This window comes from Anas acuta, chromosome 3 (assembly GCF_963932015.1).
Source record: "Anas acuta chromosome 3, bAnaAcu1.1, whole genome shotgun sequence".
NCBI lineage: Eukaryota > Metazoa > Chordata > Aves > Anseriformes > Anatidae > Anas > Anas acuta.
In genome coordinates, this window is record NC_088981.1 from 21,147,108 (window position 1) to 21,170,522 (window position 23,415).

General features: G+C 37.9%; 1 protein-coding gene across 4 annotated transcripts in view; it reads left to right on the forward strand.

Annotated features, from left to right (window-relative positions):
• Positions 1 to 20,183, forward strand: part of LYPLAL1 (lysophospholipase like 1) — a 30,706-nt gene extending 10,523 nt beyond the window's left edge. For all 4 annotated transcript variants that reach the window (XM_068676022.1, XM_068676023.1, XM_068676025.1 and 1 more), the window contains 3 exons: positions 7,790 to 7,959; positions 19,188 to 19,303; positions 19,925 to 20,183. In XM_068676022.1, coding sequence (XP_068532123.1) covers positions 7,790 to 7,959; positions 19,188 to 19,303; positions 19,925 to 20,164 — 526 coding nt within the window. In that variant the 3' untranslated portion in view covers positions 20,165 to 20,183. The remainder of the gene's footprint in view (positions 1 to 7,789; positions 7,960 to 19,187; positions 19,304 to 19,924) is intronic.
• Positions 20,184 to 23,415: the final 3,232 nt, after the last annotated feature.

The window sequence follows — 23,415 nt, forward strand, 5'->3', positions numbered from 1 at the left end:
TATATGTTTTGACAAGAATGCTAAATGCTTCTGGTACCACAGGAGAATTAAGTGTCCTTGATAATGATACCCACAGGTGTACAGATAATGCTGAAGAAAGTCTAATCCAGCCTTTGAATATGCGGAAATAAAGAGGGGTGCTGGTTTAAAAAAAAAAAAAAAAGGTTACAGGGATGAGAGGGATGGCATAACCTGCCACTGCATTGTCAGTTTTAGGAGCAGAGAGTGAAGCTTGCCAGTAGGTTTTTACATTGATGATGAAATCAAAGAGAAGCTTGAAGGCGTAGGCTTGCTTGGCTAGTAGGTTCTTCTGGCAAAATACTGCTTATGTGGATATACATGTAGTTCATAGTCTGTAAGCTCCTGTCTTTTCCAGCATAGCTTACCACATACACGTTGAACACCCTCAAAGTAGCTATGCCAGTAAAAGCAGGCTTGATGATACAACTACAGTGTTAGAGGCTTTTGTAGGATAAAGTGCAGGTCAGAAATACCTCTTCACAATTCTGACTGATACAATTCTGCTGATAGGTACATCTATAGATTTGGCCGTATATGCTCTTCAGCACATAAAGAGTTCTGAAAAGCAGTGGAATTCAAATTTTTCAATGAAACATTATGGTTTTTTGTTCTTTGTGGAGGGTGGATTGATTTTGTGTTTCAGTTTATATAGATCTTATCCCCAGCACTGATAAATGTGTTTTTCATTTATTACTACAGCATCAGATGTTCAGACATGTTTTGATTCAAGAGTCAATACATTTGAAATTTATTTTGGAAAAGCCTCCCAGCATGTAATCTAGAAGAATTCTAAAACATGTTTTCTGCTTGATTAGCATTGATTTCAGCAAACACTATAGAGGGTACTTTCCTTATATGGGTACAAGCAATAGAACAGTTCTGAACTACGTTTTATAAGAAGTATTTTGTACTGTTCTCTGTAGGTCTCTGTAAAATGCTCTAGACTTCTTTTACAAAGGCTTATTTTTATTTGATCACTCACTTATATAATATACAGGGTCTATGTAGAGAATAAACACTGGATGTCCCCCAAACAGGAAAATGTGTGCAGCATTTTCACACTTTCTCTATCACTGTGGGGTGTCTTAAGTGTCTCAAATTTGCCTTTTTTTCTGACCAAAAATAACGATGTAGATAGAAACTGTGCAGCTGTTTTAATAGCAAATCACAGTAAAATTCTTGCATGCATAAATAATACATAGAATAATACACAGATCTGAAGACTCAATGGGATGCAGCAAGAGTCACTTGAAAGTGTGATATGTTTGGAAATTAAATACCTGAAGGTGGTATATACAGATTTTGTTCAAATGTCTTGCTTTACAAACTTGGATTTTAAGATTATTCTTCTTAGAGAAGGTTTTTACTTTCTCTGTAACATAGGTAACTGGGATACTGAAAATGAGAAGTTTTTATTTTAGTAGATTGCTCTTTCAGCTTTAGCTTTCTTTCAAGACCAGTGCTAACTTGCTAAAGACAACAGAATTGGTATTTCCTCTCCCTTGTAATGCTAGTGCATATCTTCTAATTAAAAAGCAGAATCTCAACTTGTAGATCTAGTATCTGATGCAATCCCTAAAGCCACGTCTACAGTAATAGTTTTAAAGGAAAGGGTTTCCTTTTTCCTTTTTTTTTTTTATTTGGGTCAGAATGGTTACAGCTTTAAATACTGTTTCAGCTGCTATGCCTGTGACTTAAACATTAGGTTTCTATTGAGTTTCTAAATCAGAACTGAATACCACCCAATTTAACCTTTTTTTTTTTTTTTTAATAGAAAGTGATAGTTTAAATTGGCATTGCAGGAGCTAACGTGGTAAAGTTAAAACCATTTAGGCTTCACTTGTTTTAATAAGTATACCTTACCTTCTATAATTCCCTTTAAAAATCTAGGTCAAAGATTCTTTGCGTTGTCTAGCATTCCATTCTGACAGTCCTCCTCTTTTGCAAGTCAGAAAGTAAACTATAAATACTGCTCAGGCTATTTTGTGGATCTTTTTGACATTCACTCAACATACCTTTCTATGGCCAATATGTCTCTGCAGAGTTTGTCTATTTCTTTCAATATATTCTAATTTCCGTTGTCTGTAACTATGTGGCTGCTCTGAGCTTCTCAGTATTGTATGCATTGGTCTCCATCCTTTTACCTAGGTTCGCATCTTTGCTCTGCTCACGGGTGGAAATGAGTTTCATCTCATCACAGTCCCCATTTGGCTATGTTGCAAAACCACCAGACAGTTTGGCACCATTCAGCTACATTGGCAGTCTCTCCTTGTGAGAGGCCTAGGATTGGAAAAGCAGCAGGGGTACTGCAGGTCAGACTTGAGATGGATTGGCGGAGCCGCGCTGGGGAGTGTGCACGGTGCCTATCATACTATGTTTGGCTCAAGCAAATGTTATTAATCCTTCACTTTTGTGAGCCCTAACCTCATTCATAAATTTAACACAAAGACGTCTTTTTAGAAGTGGAATTTTGAGGGACAAGTGAAAAAGGGTTTTGGTTTGTATTACGGGGTAGTTTTTTCTCTTCCTCCTAAGCAGAAATTTATCATATTCTGAATAATGATGATGAAAGCACATATGGACAAACTTCATATTTTCCTTTTATTGCTTCTCTTCCATTAGGTGAGGAAAACATGGATATATACTAAACACTACATGGAATGCAATAAGCTCTTGTAAGAGATGCTTTAATAGTGCTTGAGGGAGACAAGGGAGAGCCAACTGGCAATAATCTAGGATTATTAATCCTTTTAACTACATCACACTCTTAAACATCCTTCCTTTTGCTTTTCATCCTTCAACCACTTTCCAACGCTGAAGAATTGGAGATAGTCTCTTACATACAGGCCCTCCATCAAGCAGTTGTGGGATTCTAAGTTGTGTCATTCTGTACTGTTGCCTGACAGTCTTCGTCGAGTTTTAAGAATACTTTTGTGTTTAACTAATATAATTCATCCATCTTCAGTGTTCTTTGCCACCAGCTTGTGAAGGGATACCGTTCTGAAAACTTAAGTATCTTTCAAACCCCTTAATGGAAAACTGATTCAGATCAGAGCCTTGGTTTGCCTCTTGCAATTTTCTTTTAGTGAATTTATGAAGCAGCCACAGGTAATGTGGGAAAGGTAATTTGTAGCGTACTCAACCACAACATTACTGCTGTTTCTCTGATATGTACAAATCCACAAGTGACCACCCCTACACCTGGGGGAAAAAAAAAACTGATATGTATGCTGTATTACCATACCACAAAGTTTCACTGGTAGGCTGTGCCGAGCCTCAGATTTAGCATAAAGTATAACTTGGATTAGATCTTTGCATAATGCTTCTGATTTGAGTAAGTGGATTCTCTGCCTTCCCCCTACCTTTATCTAATTCATTTTTTGCTTCAAGTAGACAGTGAGAATCAAAAGCAGAATTATGAACCAGGTTTTCTGTTGCAGACTGGGGAGTAAACTTGTTTTCATTGGAAAAACTGCCATCAGTTTTAACAGAGTCAAGACTTGCTTCTAGAACTTGAGTAACCTGGCAATGTGCTCTGTAGATTTTCTTGAAGGGATGTGTAGACTTCTAAAAGACAGCATTACAAAGTCTTATGTGACTCTGTGCTTCTTAACTGAAAGGAGATGGATTTGGGAAGGAAGCAAAATTAAAGATTTCAGAAATTCTAATGTGTCTTCCTTTATGTGAATCTTGAAGCCTAACTTCACGATAAATTCCCAATTCTGTCTGACATCTCAGGAAGTTCTGTCTGGAACTTCAAGAAAGTTATAAGCCAGCACCAGTGGCTTGGGGTTTATGTCTGTATTAGCAGGGTAAGTAGTGCTGAATGTAAAGGCAGTGATACAATTTTTCATTAGGAGGATGAGTTGGAGGAAGAATGCTTACTGTTTATCAAGGTGCTGTCTCATGTTTCTTATTTAAAGCAGCTAGTTGTCTTGCTGTTGTATCTTTTTAGTTCTTAAAATGTTTGACAGGGACAGTGATTTATTGGTTAACAAACAAAACACATTTAGTTTTGTTTGAATTGTTATGTTAATAACATTTTGGAGATGGAGTTTTATATGTCTTTAGATCTGCATTTGAACCTTGTGTGGCCTTATTTGGTTCCTCTCCACTTTTGTTAAGATTACTTCAAATTATGTGACACAATTCAAACATGGATAGGCCTCCATGCTTCAGGTAGGTGGAAGAAGATGGAGGTATTAATGCTTGCATTCATTACATTTTCATCATTGGTACATAACTTACATTAGCAGAAGCTTACCTATCTTTAATTTGTAAAAGCACGAATGATCTGTGTTACTTAAGAACTTTGCAGTGAAACCAACAGTGAAGAAAGATTACCTCTGTATTTGAATATATGTTTAAAAGATTAAAAGGTTGACAAATACAGAGTTTTAGAGCATATATTTTCCTTTTAAGACATTCAGATGTTTGGTATGTAGTATCTTCCTGAAACTGCAGTCTCATGTTCAGTCCTTCAAGAAGTGAACTCATGAGGCAATCATTATAGATGCTTACCCACCCTTGAAAATGCTTACACACCCTTAAAAAAGATGACCTGTGAAGTAATAAAAAAATATGGCCTGGAGCAATGCGAGAATGTTAGGAAGCATTTTAAAGATCCTTTTCCTGAGGGAACCTGCCTGTAGTTTCTTAAACGCTGTTAGCCATGTCTCCCTTAGATCTTCTTATCTCTGTTAGAGTTGGTGCAACTTCTAGGAAGTTGTTTTAAACATCTCTTAAAATTGGGGACAAATTGGGAAGTTGGACATATCTGGAAGAAGGACTTGTGATCTTTATTTTCTGATATGATCTTGAACCTTTTATGTGCTCCAGGGGCCTAATAAGCAAGGGAAAAACATCCTTCAAAAAAAAAAAATAAAATAAAAATAAAAACAAAGTCTGGGGTGTGGGCAGGGCTATATGTTTGTATTCAGAGTTTCCAAAGCATGTGGTCTAGGGACAGAGAGCTTTATTTTTCGATACCATTTAAGAAGCGAATAAGCGAGGCACACAGAAAAATGCATTTGGACTAACTTTTCAAGTTTTGATTGAATTTAGGAAACTTAAAAGAAAAATCCAAACTTGAAGTGACCATTTGGCCTGATACTGTCATACTGTCTATAACTGACATAGCTGACCATGCTGCGCTTAATTGGAGACTTCATTCCAGGCTTATTTCTTTGCTTTAGTGTGTTTTAGTCCAGCCTCTTGTGTCAGTGTAACATAGGGAATTTTTTTCTTTTGTGGTTTAATTGTATGAAGAAATTTTGTGCTGTATTCTTGGAGCTGTACAGATGGTTCCATGCCAAACATATTTGTTTACCGTGGTAATGTCTGAGTTGTAGTGTGCCAACTAATAAAGGGATTTATTTAAGGAACAAGGTGAATGACTAAAACAGATGTGCCAGTTTGGTGAACCATTAAAAGAATCTTACTTTTCAGCTTTATGTAAAAGTTATTTTTAATGCATTTCTGAGAAATCAAGAGTGGTTGCAAGGATGTTTTTGAGACAGCTGAAAGAGTCTTGCCTGTTTGCTTGGGGGTCTTTTCCTGTGGGATTAAGACACATTAGTCTTTGAAGAATTTGCAAAGACAGAAAGGTAAAAGTCCTGAGTTTTGATCAAGTATTATAATCTCATCATGGACTTTGTACTGATTCTAAATTGTCTTTCAGTTATAGGGAAGTATTTTTGTAGTATGTTTTGTTTATTTATGGCAAAATATGTATATTCATTACATGAAAATCATGGGCTGTCATACTGTACTAATACTAAAACCTTACACATCTTTTCTAACATATATGTAAGTTACTCTGGTTTTACTAGAAAATAAAGCATTCTTGTTCTAGCTGCTAAGTGTTTTTACCAGGACTGATGTACAAGTGTTTGAGAAATCTAAACCATGAATTAAATGCTGTTTGCTGAAGTGCTTAGTCTGTTGTACATCAAATCATTCAAGTGACTTTCAGAAACTCCATTGAATCCACTGTTGTTTTTTTTAACTGGAACGGCTCTTTTTAGAAACTGATAAACTTAGGTAAATTAGAAACTTGTAATCTTGTTTCTTAGGTGTTGATGAATTCATTTGGGAAGAGTCCTGGATGGTCTTAATGCTAGGAAAGTAAAACAATTTTTTTCAATTATTTTCAGTTGTTGGGTGTATGAAATATTTCCACTGAATTTTTCTTTACTTTAATAGTTACCTTTTTAATGGAGAAGTAAGGGCTAATTTAAAAAGTACATGTTAATTCTAGTGCTTAAGTAAATGTTTAGTTTTGTATTGAGTGAATGAGGGGCAACTTAAGGTGTGCTCAGTACTGAAGTTGACCACATACATGTGTGCCATTTTGAGTAACAGCAGATTGTTTCAGTTTTTACGTACTTTTCACTGAGGCTATGTTCAAACAGATGAAACGGTGTAGTGTGTGTGTACTTGTCTGTTGCTGTTCATTGTCTGTTTCTTTATGCTTGGTTCATCAGCTTTTGTCATGAGTCTTGCATATTTCATCTTTATAGCACCTGGCAGAAGAAAATCTGCATTCTCATTTTTGACCTGTGTGACTGAGTAATGCAAAAAAGTCATCAGCATCTTGTACGCTTCTGCTTGTGGAAGCATTCATGTGTTTGAAATAGACATTTACATACATGAAACCTCTGGTATTAATAAAAGCAGAATTTGTTCCTTCATTAAGAATAATTGAAATAGTGGCTTTCTCATTTTAGTCTAGTTGTGGTTTTGTTTAATCCTAGTACTGAAAAAAGTCAAGAGCACAGAAGTCAATGTGTTAGCTTTTCAGTGGGTTCTCATCCAGACAAATTTATCAAAGGCTGTCTGTTTTTAGGCAAATCTGATCTGTAATCTGATCTGAACTCATCTGAGCTTAAGTAAAAATGAAATATGTGCCAGCTGATTAAACATTGCAATTAAGGATTTTAGAGGATTTGGTTTTGAGCTGAAGCATCGATCTCAAAGCACTGTGTTTGGTATGTTATTTGTGAAACTGTTGCAAGGCAATTAGATCACCTTTCCTGGGATTTCAGAGCTCAGTTTATCTTCTTTATTTAAAAACAAAGATAAAGCTGCTTTAAATTGTACCTTTCATGGTTACCTGAGGTTTGGGCAGCAAGTTAAAGAATTTGAAATACTGATCTGACAACACAGTATTATGGAAGGAAAAAGTATTATGCCTTTAATTTGTCTACAAACTAAGCAGTACCTCCATGGCATTTATTTCAGTTACTTTTGAGATAGTTGCCTCATGAAGGTGAGGATGGCTGTATTTAATTATGAAAAGAATTAACAGAAGAAAGAAATTTTCTGTAAATACATGGAGGTTTGTAATACCCCTCTCCTGTTAATTTCAACAAAAATAAGACAACTGGATCACATAAAACTAGATCATTCAAAGTTGTCTTGTTGAGCAGTTACTTCAGTCTGTCCTGTTCCCAGGTAGACTTCAACCCCAGCTTTGTTTAGGATTGGGAACCTCTTGACAGGATTATGATTGAAAGTGTTTAGCTCAGCTAATGAACCTTGACATTGAACTGACTGAAACTTGCATCTTACACAGTTGCCAAATGCCTTCTTCCATCTTGAAGGATGATGGTGTTTTGAGTGCAAGAAAATAAAGTGATTGAATTAGAGCTGAAAGAGGTTTCTTCTTGCCTTCGTTGGGCAGATAGTGAATTGTTTTTATTTTTCAGTTATGTGGACCACTTTGATCTTATGCTTCATTAATCATTTGTTTCTTTTCCTTCTCTAGGCCATATACACCCATGAAAGGAGCGTTTTCCACTGTGTGGTTTGACAGATACAAGATCTCTAATGAGTGTCCAGAACACATTGAAAGCATTGACTCTATGTGTCGGGGACTTACAGACTTGATCAATGATGAGGTTAAAAATGGTATCGCAAAGAATAGAATACTAATAGGTAAGACTCTTTAAGTGTTTATTTTAATCCTTCTAATTGAGATCTACTTTGAAATTACTCCACCCTGAACTCACATGAGCATGCCTTGCTTCTGTTAAACAACCCCTTCAGCAGCCAGTCCTTAAGGATAATAAATAGTTATTTAAACTTGTATCAGATGGTGAATGAGGCTAACTGCAAGCAGTGTCCTCAAAAGTGTAACTTAAAACTGTTTTTATTGTAAATTATAACTTGTAATCGTGATTTAAAACATAGAGCAAGCAGTGCTTTACTTGAAACAGTGAAAATATATATACCTCTTACTTTTTGCCCTTTTCAAGGATGGAAAAGCATACTTCCCCAAAGCAGCTTGTATTTTGGAGAATGCAGAGGTAGCATATAAGTAATCAGACTTTCTTACTGCTCTAAACATTTTGGTTTAAGTTAATTCATGGGGAAACAAGTCTCATGTTACACCACTAAAGATTAACACTTGATAACAAATGATGTGTTAGCTGTCATATTTCATATGTCTGTCTTCCTGTCCCTCTTAATTTCTACGGGTTTCCAGTGGCCTTCACAGTAGTTCTGTGAAATAGGTAATGGGATGTTGAGGCCAAAGAAGTAGCGTGCGTGAGAGAGGGAATGAGAATTCAGGAGTCCTTGGCTCAGTATTCCATTCCTAGACCACAAACTATTTCAGGTTAGGGAAAAAACTCTTAATGTGGGAACTTTTAAATTTATGGCCAACTGAGTCATGCCATCAAGCTCCTGCGTGGTGGAGCCACTACCATTCAGCCTACATGTTTTCTTGGTCCAGCCCTATGTTGCTCTTTGAAGGCCTCTGTTTACTTTCCCTTTCTGGCTTGCTGCCCTGGCTGCTGAATGCATTGTTTTGGATGGCTGTCAGCACACTCTTTGATCTGTCTTTCCTGTATTATACCTGATGACTTGGAAACAGCTGAAGAAGCACAGGTGCTTTTCTGTAGGGTGAGCTGGGAGATGTTCTGTTTACAGATCCAATTTGCTAGTAGGCTTTTTGCCTTTCTCTGTAGCCTTCAAAATTAGTAGTATTGAGACTACAGAGTATGGAAGGTTGTTTTTTTTTTGTTTGTTTGTTTTTTTGCAAGTTGTAAACAGAGTAAGGAAGTTGATACGCACCAGTTATTCCAGCATGTCTTTGGAAGTCCCTCTCTTTGCATACTTGCATTCCTCCTTTGTAAGGAAAAAAAGTATTGATACTTACTTTCTTTGTTCTTAAGAACATTGGTTTCAGGCTTCTAGAGTAAGGTACTGTTTCCTTGACTCTGTTACAGTTATTGCTTCTGTAGAGTTGAATCTTATTTTTATGTAACAAACCAAATAAGGCAACCCTGGAATAGATCCAGCCAAAGTGCAGAAGGGAATCTGTTTAAAAAATAAAAATTGTCTAGTGGAAAATGAGTTGTCACATGTGGCTGCACAAGCTTGTGCTCTTCAGTGGGAACTTTGTGCCTTCTTTGTGCTGGTTTTAATGATTAGCCATCATGGGGTCCAATGGAGAATGAAGCTGAACAGATCCTGTGATGTTTCTGTGCATAAAGGCTGGTTTAAATAGCAGTCAGAGTCAACATAATGTGACATCCTTGGTTGTTTTAGGTGGGACTTCATGTAAATAGTTTCCCAGATTCTGGCATTGTTTCTTAGAGAAAATCAATTCCTGTAAAGGCACTTGGCAGCTTTAAAGCATTTTTCATCAACAGAGAATGTGAGGCCACTATTTATGAAGATGTATTCAGTCCCTCAGCACCAAATTATAAAGCCCATAATGATACATGTCTTAGAGAAGGTACAGGTAAAATAGCTGAGAAGGGGACTGGAGGGCAGGGACAAAAGTCTGTGCAGAGCAGTGGGGGACCTTTTCAGGTAAGTAACAAAAGCTGAGAGCAGTTGCGTAAGCAGGGAGTCACAGGGAATGAGATGGTTGATTAAGGGTTAAGGAGAACTGGGTTGTAGGACAGTCTATTTTGCAATATGTGGGAGGTTTTAATGAGTGGAAAGAAAACAAAGTAAGTATGAGGAGGGTAACAAGATTGAAGGTTATGGTTTTATATGGAATAGCGAACTACAAATTACAGGCTGAGGATGAGTGTAAGATATTGTTAGGTGAGGGTGAGCTAGGTGTTGGGCAAGCAGGAAGGTGGGCAGCTGCTGACAGCTCTGAGGTGTGGGATAAGAAGGCAAGATCTTAGGGAGCACTGCATAAAGGAGATCAAGTGGGATGAGAGGGGAAGCAGGGGTAGGCAGTTGAGCAGTGGAAAATGAGAAGCCCAGCACCTGGTATTCTGGGGGATGATTGTCCTTCTGGAGTCATTCAAACTTTCCACCAGGCTGAAGATTATGGGTACAGTAAGATCATGTGTTCTGAGAAAAATTACAGCCTGTGCTGTTTGTTTGGGTAGCACAGTTAGCTCTGAAGTCCAGAAGCAGCTGCCTGTAGAGCTGAACCCTAAACCTGAGGATGGAGTCTGGTTGTGCCATGCCCCTCATTTTCTATATCAATAAAAACATCACAGCAACCTTGTTTTTAACAGCTGCACTGTGAATCTGCTTCTAAAGAATTACTTAATGCACTGGAGATGAAGTATTATTAAAAACCGCAAGTAAATTCACTGTACCAACCAGCTTATAGTGGCACGTGGCTCATCTACCCCTTCTTTTTTCCTGATAATTTGATGTGTTGCTTTCCCCCTCATACAGAGATCTTTTGATAGAAGTGGACTTCTGGTTCGTTGAGGTTTTTATTTCCCTGACCTTGTAGGGGGAAGGAAGAAAAACTTACTGAAGTATTAAATATTCAAAAATATCTTTCTCTGAATTTGATAACGGAAGTCACTTCCTTTGATGTTACTCTTACTGGTCTTCCTGGCTAAAGCACTTGCAAATAACCTTGTAAGTAGTTTGTATTGATTTTGGGGATAAGAATATGATAAAATTAATCAAATTATGACACTTGGACCTTTGATAGTACCTGTTATTAAAAATTGAATGTAGTCCTATATAAATGTCTCTGAATTCATTACTAAATTAGTTGAGCAAATAAACACATTTTGAAATGTGGGATAATCATTTCATTTTCTACTTGAAGTTGACTTGTTTTTTTGGGGGGTGGTGGGTCTTTTTCGTCAGTTTCTTTTTTACCACTTCTGTTGTGATAGTGTGTAAAAACACAGAATTAGCCACTTCTCATTTGGAGCATACTCATTCTGCTCACTTCAGTCTACGTTTCACTGAAAGGCCGTCCTTTTGTTCTCTGTTGTTCTTGTTTTTGTACTTTCCTTCTTTTACAGGTCACTTTTTGTATAGTGTAGAAATGCTGATCCAAGCACATTGGGCTTTGCCACCTGTAGTCACTTGTGTAAGCAGCCAGTGAAAATAAACTTTCAGCAACAGTCCTGTAGATTTGACTGTATGCCAAAAAACACATGCATGATTCCTAACCCCTTGTACTGTAACAATAACACAAGACACACAACCACTTTTGTTTATTGCTAGACTTCTTACATAGCTACTGAACCATGGTGGAAGTAACATGAAAGTTCTGTGCCTCTGTGTGTGTAAATATTAGCGTTTCCATCTCTGTGTGCGTGTGAGAATGGGATGGGGAGGAAATAACTTGGCTTTGACATCGCAGAGAAAGAGGATACTGTAAATATGGGAAGATGAAAAATCAACAATGAATCATTAAAACACTGGGCAAACTACTTCACCTACAACCTTGGTATTTTATGATTTTGGCCTTGAAAGCTTTGGCTGTCATCTCATTTTCTGTATCTTCTGTCTTTATTAGGGAAATGTTGCCTTTCATTTAGAGGGACTTAATACCTTGCTCTGAAAGAATAAATTTATGGTTTCGCATTGCCATTTGTCACTACAATTCAAATGAGACTTTGTTCTGTACTACCTATTGCATGGCTTTGTGGCTTATCTAAATTATGCCGATGAGGTCCTGGGCTCAATGCAGTACTGTTAGTCCATCTCCCCCATAATATCAGAAAAGTTTACATTAATTTTCATTGCTTCAGAGTAAAGCACTATTTTTCCTACCTATCCCCAGACCTGCTACCTTGCTGTAGGAAGCAATAGGTTATCTTGATGAAGATTGCTCTGAGATCTATGCTTCCAAAATGTTCATGTGGTTTAATGTTTTCATTTACAGTTCCTCTGTTTTACGAAAGATAAACATTTTAGCTGCAAGCAGTGTAGCGAATAGTTTCTAGAGATTTGTTTGAGTCATAGGTGGTACTTTCTGCAAAGAAACAGAAAATGTTATATTTTTCAAGGAAGGGGTTGAAAAGAGGGAGGATTAGTATTCAGAATGAGTTTCAGTGTATCAGATTGCATGGAAGAAGCAAAGGTATGAGATAAACAAAGGTATGAGATAAAGAATATGGAGGGAAATAGTGAGCAAAGCTGAGGCATAAATGACAGGAGGTGTTGCAAAGGAAGTTTTCTAAATTTACTTTTTAATGTAAGTTTAACAATGGGGAAACATTTCTTTAACAGAATGGCTTGTTTGATCTTCTTACTAGAATTTCTCTTTGGTGCCTGGCATCGATGTTAGACCATGTCTATACTTAAAAGGTGGTGAATGTCTTTTCCTTCTTGCAGAATTTTTCCTCCCTTGTTTCATTTTGACTTGCCATCAGATGTACTCTTCTTCTGTACCTCATGCATACTAAGTTAGGACTAATCTTGTTGGGAGCAAACTTGGAGCATTGTCATGCATCTTTTTCCATCCTGATGATTATAGGCTGACTGCCTGAAGAGGTACTCACATCTGAGCAGAGCACCACAAAATCACATGAGGGCTATGGGGGTCTGCACTTGTAGATATTTCAGAACTCATGCTCAATATTAAGAGTGAACTGCCCATAAAAATGTCAGGTAAGTATTGCAGCAGGACTGTGTTGTTATGCTTAGAAACAGTCATGAACACACACGAGGTGTAGATAGAGCAATAAGAGCAATACTTTGATAGAGTAATAATATGTGTAAAAATTGTTTTGAGTCTTTTCATGATTCCTATTTTTTTCTATTGCTTAAAAAAAAATATCATTGCTTACATACACATATTGAGTTCCCCTCTACCACCTGTTTCAGTTGAAAAAATGCATAACTGGATTGTAATTTTATTGTGAAATTATGCATTAGAAACTATTGTGTACTTTTTCCAAGAAAGCAGTAAAACTTGTGCCACTTAAATTACACATGTAAAAGCTTGTTTTGTTTTCTGGGGAGAAGGCTGAATAGTAAATTTATTCATGTTCCTAACAAGAGGAAGTATCTGATGCAGTCAAGGGAAGTTGTCTTTCTTGTTGTAAAGACAGTTACAAACAGAGTAACACACTTCTAGCAAGGGTTAAACCATTCATTTCAGTTCTGCTAGTGAGTAAGGTTAGTGTTTGGTAAAGTTTCACAGATAGGTTAAAAGGAGAAAATTGCTGCTCTGAGGAAATTCACCGGAGACAAAGTACATGTTGAAGCACTTACACAGGAGCAGTGTTCTGGGAGTTCTGTAGAGACGGGAATTTGCTGTTCCACTAGCATTTTTGTACTCTTCTCTGATATACATATATGAGCACTGTTAAATGTATATAATGCTTCTATTCATGTATGAAAAAGGAAGGTCAGAACAGAAAGTCAGCTTCTTTGCAGATGATGTGTAGAACAAGGTTTTGCTGTTACCATTAATAGAAGGTAAATCACAGAAAGTCCCTAGGGAGAGTAGAAAGTAAACTGAAATGTAGCTTTAGGGAAAAAATCATGATAATAAACTGATTAAAGGAATTCTAAGTTAAAATCTCAAAAAGAAATGAGAAATTAAGAATGAAAAATGCTGGGAAAATTGAAAGAAAAAGGAGTATGTAATGTATTGTGATGATAACAGAATGGGCAAAGGCAATTTCTAATTGCTGGTGTAGCCTTATAGAACAAAAGGGTAACTGTCTCTGCTTGGACTGTGCTGGCACAGGCTCTGTGACATCCATCTCTTGCCACTTTGTTACTGAAGCTGTACTGACAAATTTGAAGGAATTCAGGGAAGATGAAAGATAACTATTAGAGAGAAACAAGGGAAGAAATATTGCTTAAAATAAGCACTCCAAGATGAACCCACTACACCCAAGCCTGTATCCTTTATCTTATAAAAGCCTGGGGCATAGCTATTTCTCTTCCTCTTGATGTTGTGCTGTGCAATGTGCTCTAGGTGATCCTGCTTGACAGTGGGTTACATCTCTTCAGAATAACAATTCTGTGATGCTGTGCTGTAACAAAGCAGTTTCTGCCTTTGCAAAAGTAACTCCTACAAGATCTCAAGTTTTGTCTCTGCAAGCAGCAGATCTGTATCCTATGAAGGTAGCACAATTCATGCACTAAATATGAATAATGAAGATTGCTTCCTGCCACTGTGATTTCTACTCTTGAAAAACAGCTGTGATTACTTTAAAAAAATATATTCTGGAAAGACCTGAAAAGTGACATGGTTTGGTGTTTCGTAAATCTATAATCATTATTTGTACTAAAGCGATTAAGGCATCCTGGAAGGTATTGATGATAGCTTCCTTCTCCAAATGATAGCACCTCTCTTTATTGGCTCCTCTATCTTGGACCTCATTATCACCAACAAGAAGGGGCTGGTGGGGAATGTGAATCACAGAATTGTCTAGGTTGGAAGAGACCTCAAGATCATACAGTCCAACCTCTGACCTAACACTCCACTAAACTGTATCCCTAAGTTCAACATCTAAATGTCTTTTAAAGACCTCCAGGGATGGTGACTCCACCACTTCCCTGGGCAGCCCATTCCACTGCCTCACAGGCCTCTCAGTAAAGAAGTTCTTCCTAACATCCAACCTAAAACACCCCTGGTGCAACTTTAGCCCATTCCCCCTCGTCCTGTCACCAGGCACATGGGAGAATAGACCATCCCCCACCTCGCTACAGCCTCCTTTAATGTATTTATAAAGAGCGATAAGGTTGCCCCTGAGCCTTCTCTTCTCCAGGCTGAACAAGCCCAGCTCCCTCAGCCGCTCCTCACAGGACTTGTGCTCCAGACCCCTCACCAGCTTCATCGCCCTTCTCTGGACTTGTTCGAGCACCTCGATGTCCTTCTTGTAGCGAGGGGCCCAAAACTGAACACAGTACTCGAGGTGCGGCCTCACCAGAGTCGAGTACAGGGGGACGATCACTTCCCTAGCCCTGCTGGTCACGCTGCTTCTTGTACAAGCCAGGATGCCGTTGGCCTTCTTGGCCACCTGAGCACACTGCTGGCTCATATTCAGCCAACTATCCACCAATACTCCCAGGTCCTTCTCCACCAGGCAGCTTTCCAACCACTCATCTCCCAGCCTGTAGCTCTGCTTGGGGTTATTGTACCCCAGGTGCAGGACCTGGCACTTGGCCTTGTTGAACTTCATGCAGTTGGCCTCAGCCCATCGGTGCAGCCTACCCAGATCCTTCTGCAGAGCCTTCCTACCTTCGAGCAGATTGACACACGCACCTAATTCTGTGAATTTACTGAGGGTGCACTTAATCCCCTCATCCAGATCATCGATAAAGATATTAAAGAGGACTGGCCCCAGGACTGAGCCCTGGGGAATGCCACTAGTGAGTGGCCTCCAACTGGATTTGACTCCATTCACCACGACTCTTTGGGCCTGGCTATCCAGCCAGCTTTTAACCCAACAAGGCGTATGCCAGTCCAAGCCAAGAGCAGCCAATTTTTTGAGGAGAATGCTGTGGGAAACGGTGTCAAAAGCCTTGCTGAAGTCAAGGTAGACCACATCCACAGCCTTTCCCTCATCCACCAAGCACGTAAAGCATGAATGTGAAGCTCAAAGGCAGCTTTGGCTGCAGTAACCATGAAATGATTTTACTGAATTGAGTCCATTTTGTATACATTTATGTTTTAGCCTGTGCATAAACCTCCTTTGTAATTCAGGAAAGTTAATGCAAATGGCTAATTGCTTTCCTGAAATGGAAGGAGAAATAATACTATTAGGTCACTGCTCCTGCACATTACAAACCTAATCTGTATTTTAACTCTTAAGCATTAATCACAGACCTCTTTAAAATAGATAAGGGGCGGAAAAATGGAAAATAAACACAGTTATTGTGTGAAACATTGGTGAATTCTGAACTTTGTGTACAGCCTTTGTTCTCTTAGCATATAGGTTTGTCTTGAAGCGTTTTGCTGCATTTTGCCAATTCACGTTTGAAATGTAGTGATATTTTTCATCTTAACTTATTACAGTCTGCATAGCAATGCTGTAAGGTTTCAGTATTTATTATATTGAAACCGTCAATGTACATGAGTATATTTGTACTTTTCTGTGTTGCTTAAGTTCTGTCACTTCATTCATTATTTCATGTAGTATCTGTACTGTCCCTTTTATTTTTTGAATCTGAAATTTGAATTCTATAAAGGGAACTGAATGAACATGCCTTTTTTGTGTTATGTCAAACTCACTCTGTAATGTTTCTTGTAAGCGAAAAATTTTGCCTCCAACTGCAAATGCATATCCAAATTGTTGTTTCTGAAGTATTTACTATATGGCGTTTGCTCAGAGATGATTGTGGTGTCAAGTGGTAAAATTCAGGTTTTCCCCTGGAAAACCAAATTCAAAGAACTAGTCCTATGTATTACATTTTCTCATAGTAGTATGAGCCACATGAAAGCACCATTACCTAATATTCTTCTAAACAGCAGGTGACTGCATTGTCAAAGACTGCTGGTGAGTAATTGCACATAGAGTTGCCAGATTGTGACTAACTGGGTACAAAATTTTAGATTAAATCATTTACAAACTAGTAATGAGTTTTCAATACAAACTTTTTCTTTATTGTATTCTGAAACACTTAAAATAGGTTTTATTTATGTATGGGCAATATTTGTAAATAAACGCAGAAGGATCTCTTACAGTGTAAGTGGCTGGTTGGAAGGGTACAGCATTATTCAGAATGATCAAAAGGAAATGAACAAAGTAAAAGATTGGATTCCACAGCAGAGAATAAAGAAAAATTCAGCTTGAGACAGGTTATTTCTGTAATAAATGTGTAACTTGCTTTGTTTTTATATACTTTCTCAGAAAGCTGTGTTTTTCTCTTTGAACAGGGTCAATAGCGTTGTAATTTTTGCAGTTACTCTGAGAGTCTTGTGCAGTTGTTTTTTCACTGTCAAATTCTCATACATGTGACAAAGAACATATCTGGTAGGAAATGATGATGCAGGTGAAAGGCTTTGTAGTGGTATATTTGAAATTTTTGTGAAGACGGTTTTCTCAAAAATTTCAGGTGAGGGCTGTGTGAGGTTTAAGTGTGCTTTGAATTTGTTTACTCACACTTGTTCCTTCTTTTCGTTAACTATCCATGTTTCTGAACTGCCATTGGGCACTTTGGCATATTTCTTTTAACTTTAAACTAAAGGCTAATTCAAAGAATAAATATCAGGTCCTGTCTTTATTTACCAAACATAAATATCAGGGTGTTACTAGCTCTACAGTGCATAGCTAAAGGTATGTCACCTGGTTTGATGATACAACTCTCTGAATCAATTTGAGGACTATTTGCAAAGGAAGTCCAAACTCCAGTTTTCCCAGCTGTGTACTCTTTCCCTAAGATTCAGGTTCTGTAAGTCATGAAAATTCAGTTACAGTTGAGGCAATACTCATTTTGAAGATTACAAGGTGACAGTAAGTAGAAACAAAAATTCAATAGAAATTCTGATAACAAAATGATCAGAAATAAAAAAAAAAAATGTTGTGTGAGAGAAAGAAAACACTTTGGATTAGTCTAATGTTTGCAGGAAAAATTCTTATGTAAATCTTCTGGTCATGGTGCAGGATGGACTGTGGGCTTGAAGGGTCTCAGACCTGGTGGGACCTGCAGTTAAACATGCTGGAAGATTTCCCATTAGGGACTGTCTTGCCTTGACCAAACTAGTAATTGTAGAATGCAGCAGTTTGTCTCTGAATTTGTGTGCCCCAGGGACTTCCCGTGTAATCCCAGGATCTAGTGAAGTGTCCAAGCTGCTTGGTTTCATTGTGCTCAGTTTCAGTGCTGCATAGGCACTGCTGCTTCTGGTTGGGCTTTTGTCTTGCAACTGTGTGAAACTTCTGCATAGGACAGCACTAAGTCAACCCATAGGAGTTTGCACTGTCCTTGCAAATGAGCTGTGCTCATTTTGGAGTCTCCTTTTGATCACTCCAAAAGCATAACGAGCTAAAATGGTTGGATATTTTGTCTGCTACTTTTGTATTTCTCTTTCAATCTCTAATTTCATGTCTTTTGTGTGAAAAGGTCTGTGTGCAGAATTTTGCAGCTAATTAACACCAGTTAACAGCCTGCCACAAACCAATTATATCACCAGTACTTGTATGTTAAAGCTGCTCTGAGTAGAATTGCAGTCACAGCCTTCCTGCCAATTGTCATCTCTATTCTGAGGATGTTTTAGCAAGCCAGTCATTCTTCCTGCTAGTAATTATCTGGATATAGTCAATATAATATCCTACGTACTGTGTCCTTGTGAAGTAATGCACTGGTCTGGATTTCTTTCGTAATGAGTAAACGTTTGTCATGTTAAAAACATCCCTGAGAAATTTTTGCATGAGGAATTGGTGCTGTTTAAGAGACCTAGGGAACAGAGAAGGCCATTAATTCAGAGATCTTGTTAGAACTCGGGTGGGGTATGTTGCTGGTTTTCCCTATTATCTATCCGAAGGAGTAACAATAAAAAAAAAATACTTCAAACTCTGTGTGGTAGTCTAATGATGCAAATGTTTATCAGTTACATACAATAGTAAAACAGATCTTTCATGCATTAATGATATTAGCCTAAGGGGAAAATAAGTCGCATTACAAAAATAGGGAAAATTCTCTGTTTAAAGATTTTGCTTTGTTAACAACACAGAATATGTAGCCACCGCATTCAAGTACCTGGGGGGACTATACACAAAACAGCTTCTAAAATAGTGTTTTGGCTGATTTTTTTCTTTCCCAGCAATGACTTCTTAGCAGTTCTTTAGCTGCCCACTCAATTCTTAATTGAATCGTTTTGATTTAAGATTATAATAATCTTCCTGTTATTCAAAGTGGTTCTCAGTTGCATTGTGTATAAAAGATAAAAGTCTGAAGATAAAAATAATCAAACTGGACACTGGGTTATAAATACATAGTAAAATCTAATCTTTGTTTCTTTTGTTGCATTGTAGGAGGCTTTTCAATGGGAGGTGGAATGGCAATGCATTTAGCATATAGGTTTCATCAAGATCTGGCAGGAGTCTTTGCGCTGTCTAGTTTTCTCAATAAAGACTCTGCTGTTTATCAGGTGAGTATGTGAAAAGCTTTTACAGAAATATTGCTTAGTTAAAAGAAAAGCATGATAATTAAAATCAAATATAGTGTTTCTTCATCTGAGGCAATAGATTAATATTCTAAACTTAAAACATTTCCTGGAAATAGATAAGAAGTGTATTAGGGAGACAAGGCATTAAAATTATCCTTGATGTTATGTTGCTTTTTGCACAGACAGAACAACTACTGCGTTCAAAGTAAGTCAGTGTAGAAGACAGATTAACAAATGAAATGCTTTGCAAGTTGCCATTAGGTATTCGAGTCCCTGTAGATGTAAATATACTTTGAAAATTTGTAGTGAATTATAACACTCATGGGCTCCACCTGCTGTCTTGAATTTCTTCTGTTTCTCTTATTTGGAGAGGGACATAGCCCTAAATATAAACCTTATAATTTGTCAAGAGGTAGCACATGGGAATTTGAAGTGCAGTTTTTTTCAATTATATCTCCTTGTGTGCTTTTGTAGAGACACTATGATATGCACACTAAAAGGCAGATAAGTAAATGAAATGCTATGTAAATTGTCACCGTGTAATTCTAACTACTCTTTGAAAAATTGTAGTGATGTGTCTAACAGTGTTTCTTCTCCATCTAGACTTTGAAAAAAAACAAAAGCATCCTTCCAGAATTATTTCAGTGTCATGGAACTGCAGATGAATTAGTTCTCTACTCTTGGGGTGAAGAAACCAACAAGATGTTAAAGTCACTGGGAGTGTCAACATCCCTTCATACTTTTCCAAACCTTAATCATGAGTTAAACAGAACTGAAATAGAAAAACTAAAAACCTGGATTCTAAATAAATTGCCCATTGAAGCAGCAGAGACAAATGAATAAAAGATGCAGCTTTCATATACTTTCTGATGTTTCTGGTTTTAAGATCATATATACGCTGTATAAGCACACCTTCAGGTAAACACTTATGTTCCATACACTTCACTTAAGCACTGACATGATGGTGTTGACTATTAAAACTCACTCTATCATATGGGTTTCTTTTTGTGTTTTGCTCAGTTTTTGAAGATGTGTCCATGCCAGTCCATGGAACATAATGACTGATAATATTAAAAACATTCTTAAATAATAAAACGATATTCAGGAGATAACCCTCTGCATTTCTGCAGTTCTTTTTTTGTGTGTAATGAAGTGGAAAAATGTGCAGTAGTATGGTTGTCTCCACTGGCAGCAGACCAAAGGGCAGTCATTAAAATAATGGACCTTTACCTGTCAAAATACAATTTGCATTAGTTAACTTAGAATGGTATGTGCTTGTGTTGTATTTTTAAAAGTCACAGGTAGAAGTGTATAGCTATACCACTGACTCGGTATTACCTGCTATCGTCATGGTGTTATTTAGAGATCAAGTTTTATGTGAGCTGCTTGAGGTCTGTATGGTTTACCATGTAGGTTAAAAAAAAAAAAAAAAAGCCATAAAAAGCCATGATGATGGTTAAGATACTCTGTTTTTGAAGAAATCATTGTTTGGGCACTGTTCCTGTAGAAACTTATTTTTGCCAATAGTTTTACTTTGGCTTTCAAGATCACATTTTAAATTAAAAGATGAGGATACTTGACTCCTCCATGAACATTCAAAATGGTTGTAAATAATGATTGTGATATAAAGAAATCTTGTATCCATTTTAATCGTGGATGATTCATCTCTTGTCAGTTTGATAAATTAACTTAGAGTATAAATATCTATTTTTCTGTAATTTTTATGCTTTGCTTTTATTTCCCCGTCCTCTGCCCAATTTTCTCCTCCCCAAATTCAGTAATTTTATTAGCATGACAAGGTATACAGCCTTTTGCCAAAGTCCACAGATCCAAGTCTCTTGCTTAATCTTCTCTTTCCCCCTTTTCTGAAGAGTGGATCTAGGACACTGTTGTTTGCTCTGTCACAGCAGATTGTTGCCAGTATTGGCTATGACTCCAGAAGTGTCGGCCAGCTCCAGGGGACTGAGTTTTGTTCAAATTCTCATGCAGGGAGACCTAAGCCAGCTCTTACCTATCTTGAAGAATAAGCAAAGGGGAAAAAATGTCACTGTTCAAGTACAAGGCATGTAATTGGCAGTAGCAAGTAACAACTTCCTGCTGCTAAAAATATTTTGCTTTATTTCATTTTGCTAGCATTAGCAAGTCAGCAGTCTGTTCTGAAAAACAGGACTTTAAATGGCACATGAAAACCCTGCTATTTGAAACAGTAACTGAAAAGCATTTTTCCTGGTTCCCTAGGCATCCTAATTGTTACAAATTAAATTGAAACAGGTGTGTTCAGAGGCAGCTGAGCTAACATTGCTTTGGTCCAGCTCTAATTACAGTCTTTGACAAGTAGAGTTTTAACATTTGAGTGATAATACATCATTTTGAGTTTTGCACTATTTTCTGCTCTTCCTGCAGTTCCTATCAGGAGGCCGTTTGAACCACTAGTGCAAGGTAGTAATTCATTTTGGTGGCAAGTGCAGCTGGATGGTAAAGTGGCAGGCTCCTGGCAAGGTGGCTTTTAACAAGGTTGGAGAATAACACTAAACAGTTGAGAGATTATTACCAAGTCAAGCCCTGTTCTTTTGGCAGTTTTTTTTGTTTTGTTTTTGTGTTTTTTGTTTGTTTGTTTTCATTCTCAATAATTGCGAATACAGTGGATACAGAGTTTGGTTTTGTTCTCTTGCTGTAGTCTGAGAGCAATTACAAAGGCCTGTGTACATTCATGACATTCTTAGAATACAGTGAGGTTCCTATTTCATGTCAGCTTTCTTCCATCTTCCTTGGTCTGTGAGTGAAACTCCAGCAACGCAGGAGATGCATCATGACACAAGACTCGAGATTTGTTAGGCCTATGCTATAAGGGGATCCCAAATCTCAGAGTCTGGGTTCAACATTTTTGGAAGGTAGAGAATAATTATGTTTTCCTTCAGTGTGCAGATAGCTAGAGTGAGGACAGTGCAATTTGTCTAGCCCATTTGCTGAGGATGGTGTGGTTCTGTGTTCCAGATGGTGCCTTGCTAAGATCGGACAAACAGATTAAAACTTAGCCCAGAAAAAGTTGGACTGTCAGTTGGTATTGAGAAGCAGCCAGAGGCAATATTAGTTCTTGAAGACAGTGGGCCTGCTGTTAAATCTCTAGTCAAATGAAAACTTTACTAGTCAATTTATTAGCCAATGTTAGCCCAGCTGCTTGACAGAATGTTACAGAAGTAATCCGGATAGTTTTTTTTACTGTCCGGGCATTTCTTTTTGGCCTGGCCCTTTTTTAATACAGTTTTAAAATTTCATTTTCAGATTGATACTGGAGCACAAGGCAGTGGTTCATTACCCAAATGGGCACCTCAACAAAGCTTATGGCACCACAGCTGTGGGGTGTACCTGTTGATTGCTGGGCAGACTTTGAGATACTTGGTAGAATGCTTAAAGATTGGAAAGTGTTTCCTTTTGACTAACTGGAACTGGTTGTATGTTAGGCAGGAATGCCACCCACTAGATCAGGTTGCTCAAAGCCCCATCCAACCTGGTCTTAAACACTTCCAGGGATGGGGCATCCACAGCCTCTCTGGACAACTTATTCCAGAGTCTGACCACGCTGAGTAAAGATTTTTTTCCTTACTATCTAATCTAAATCTACCTCACTTTAGTTTAAAACAATTATACCTTGCCCTATTGCTATACTTCATGACGAAGAGACTCCCCATCTTTCTTGTAGGCCCTCTTTAAGTACTGGAAGGCTGCTACAAGGTCTCCCTGGAACCTTCTCTTGGCTGAAGAACCCCAACTCTCTCAGCCTCTCTTCACAGGCAGCTCCAGCCCCTTGATCATCTTTGTTACCCTCTTCTGCACCCACTCCAACAGGTCCACATCTTTCTTGTATTGGGGGTTCCAGGGCTGCCTCCAGTGCTCCAGGCCAGGTCTTACAAGTGGAGCAGAGTGGGAGAATCGCTTCCCTTGACCTGCTGGACATACTTTTGAGGCAGGCCATGATACAACTGGCTTTGTGGGCTGCAAGCACAGCTCATGTTCAGTTTATCATTCTTGAACACCCCCAAGTCCTTGTCCCTTCTCCCATTTCTTTCTTTCAGACTGAAGGAGAAGAAACATTT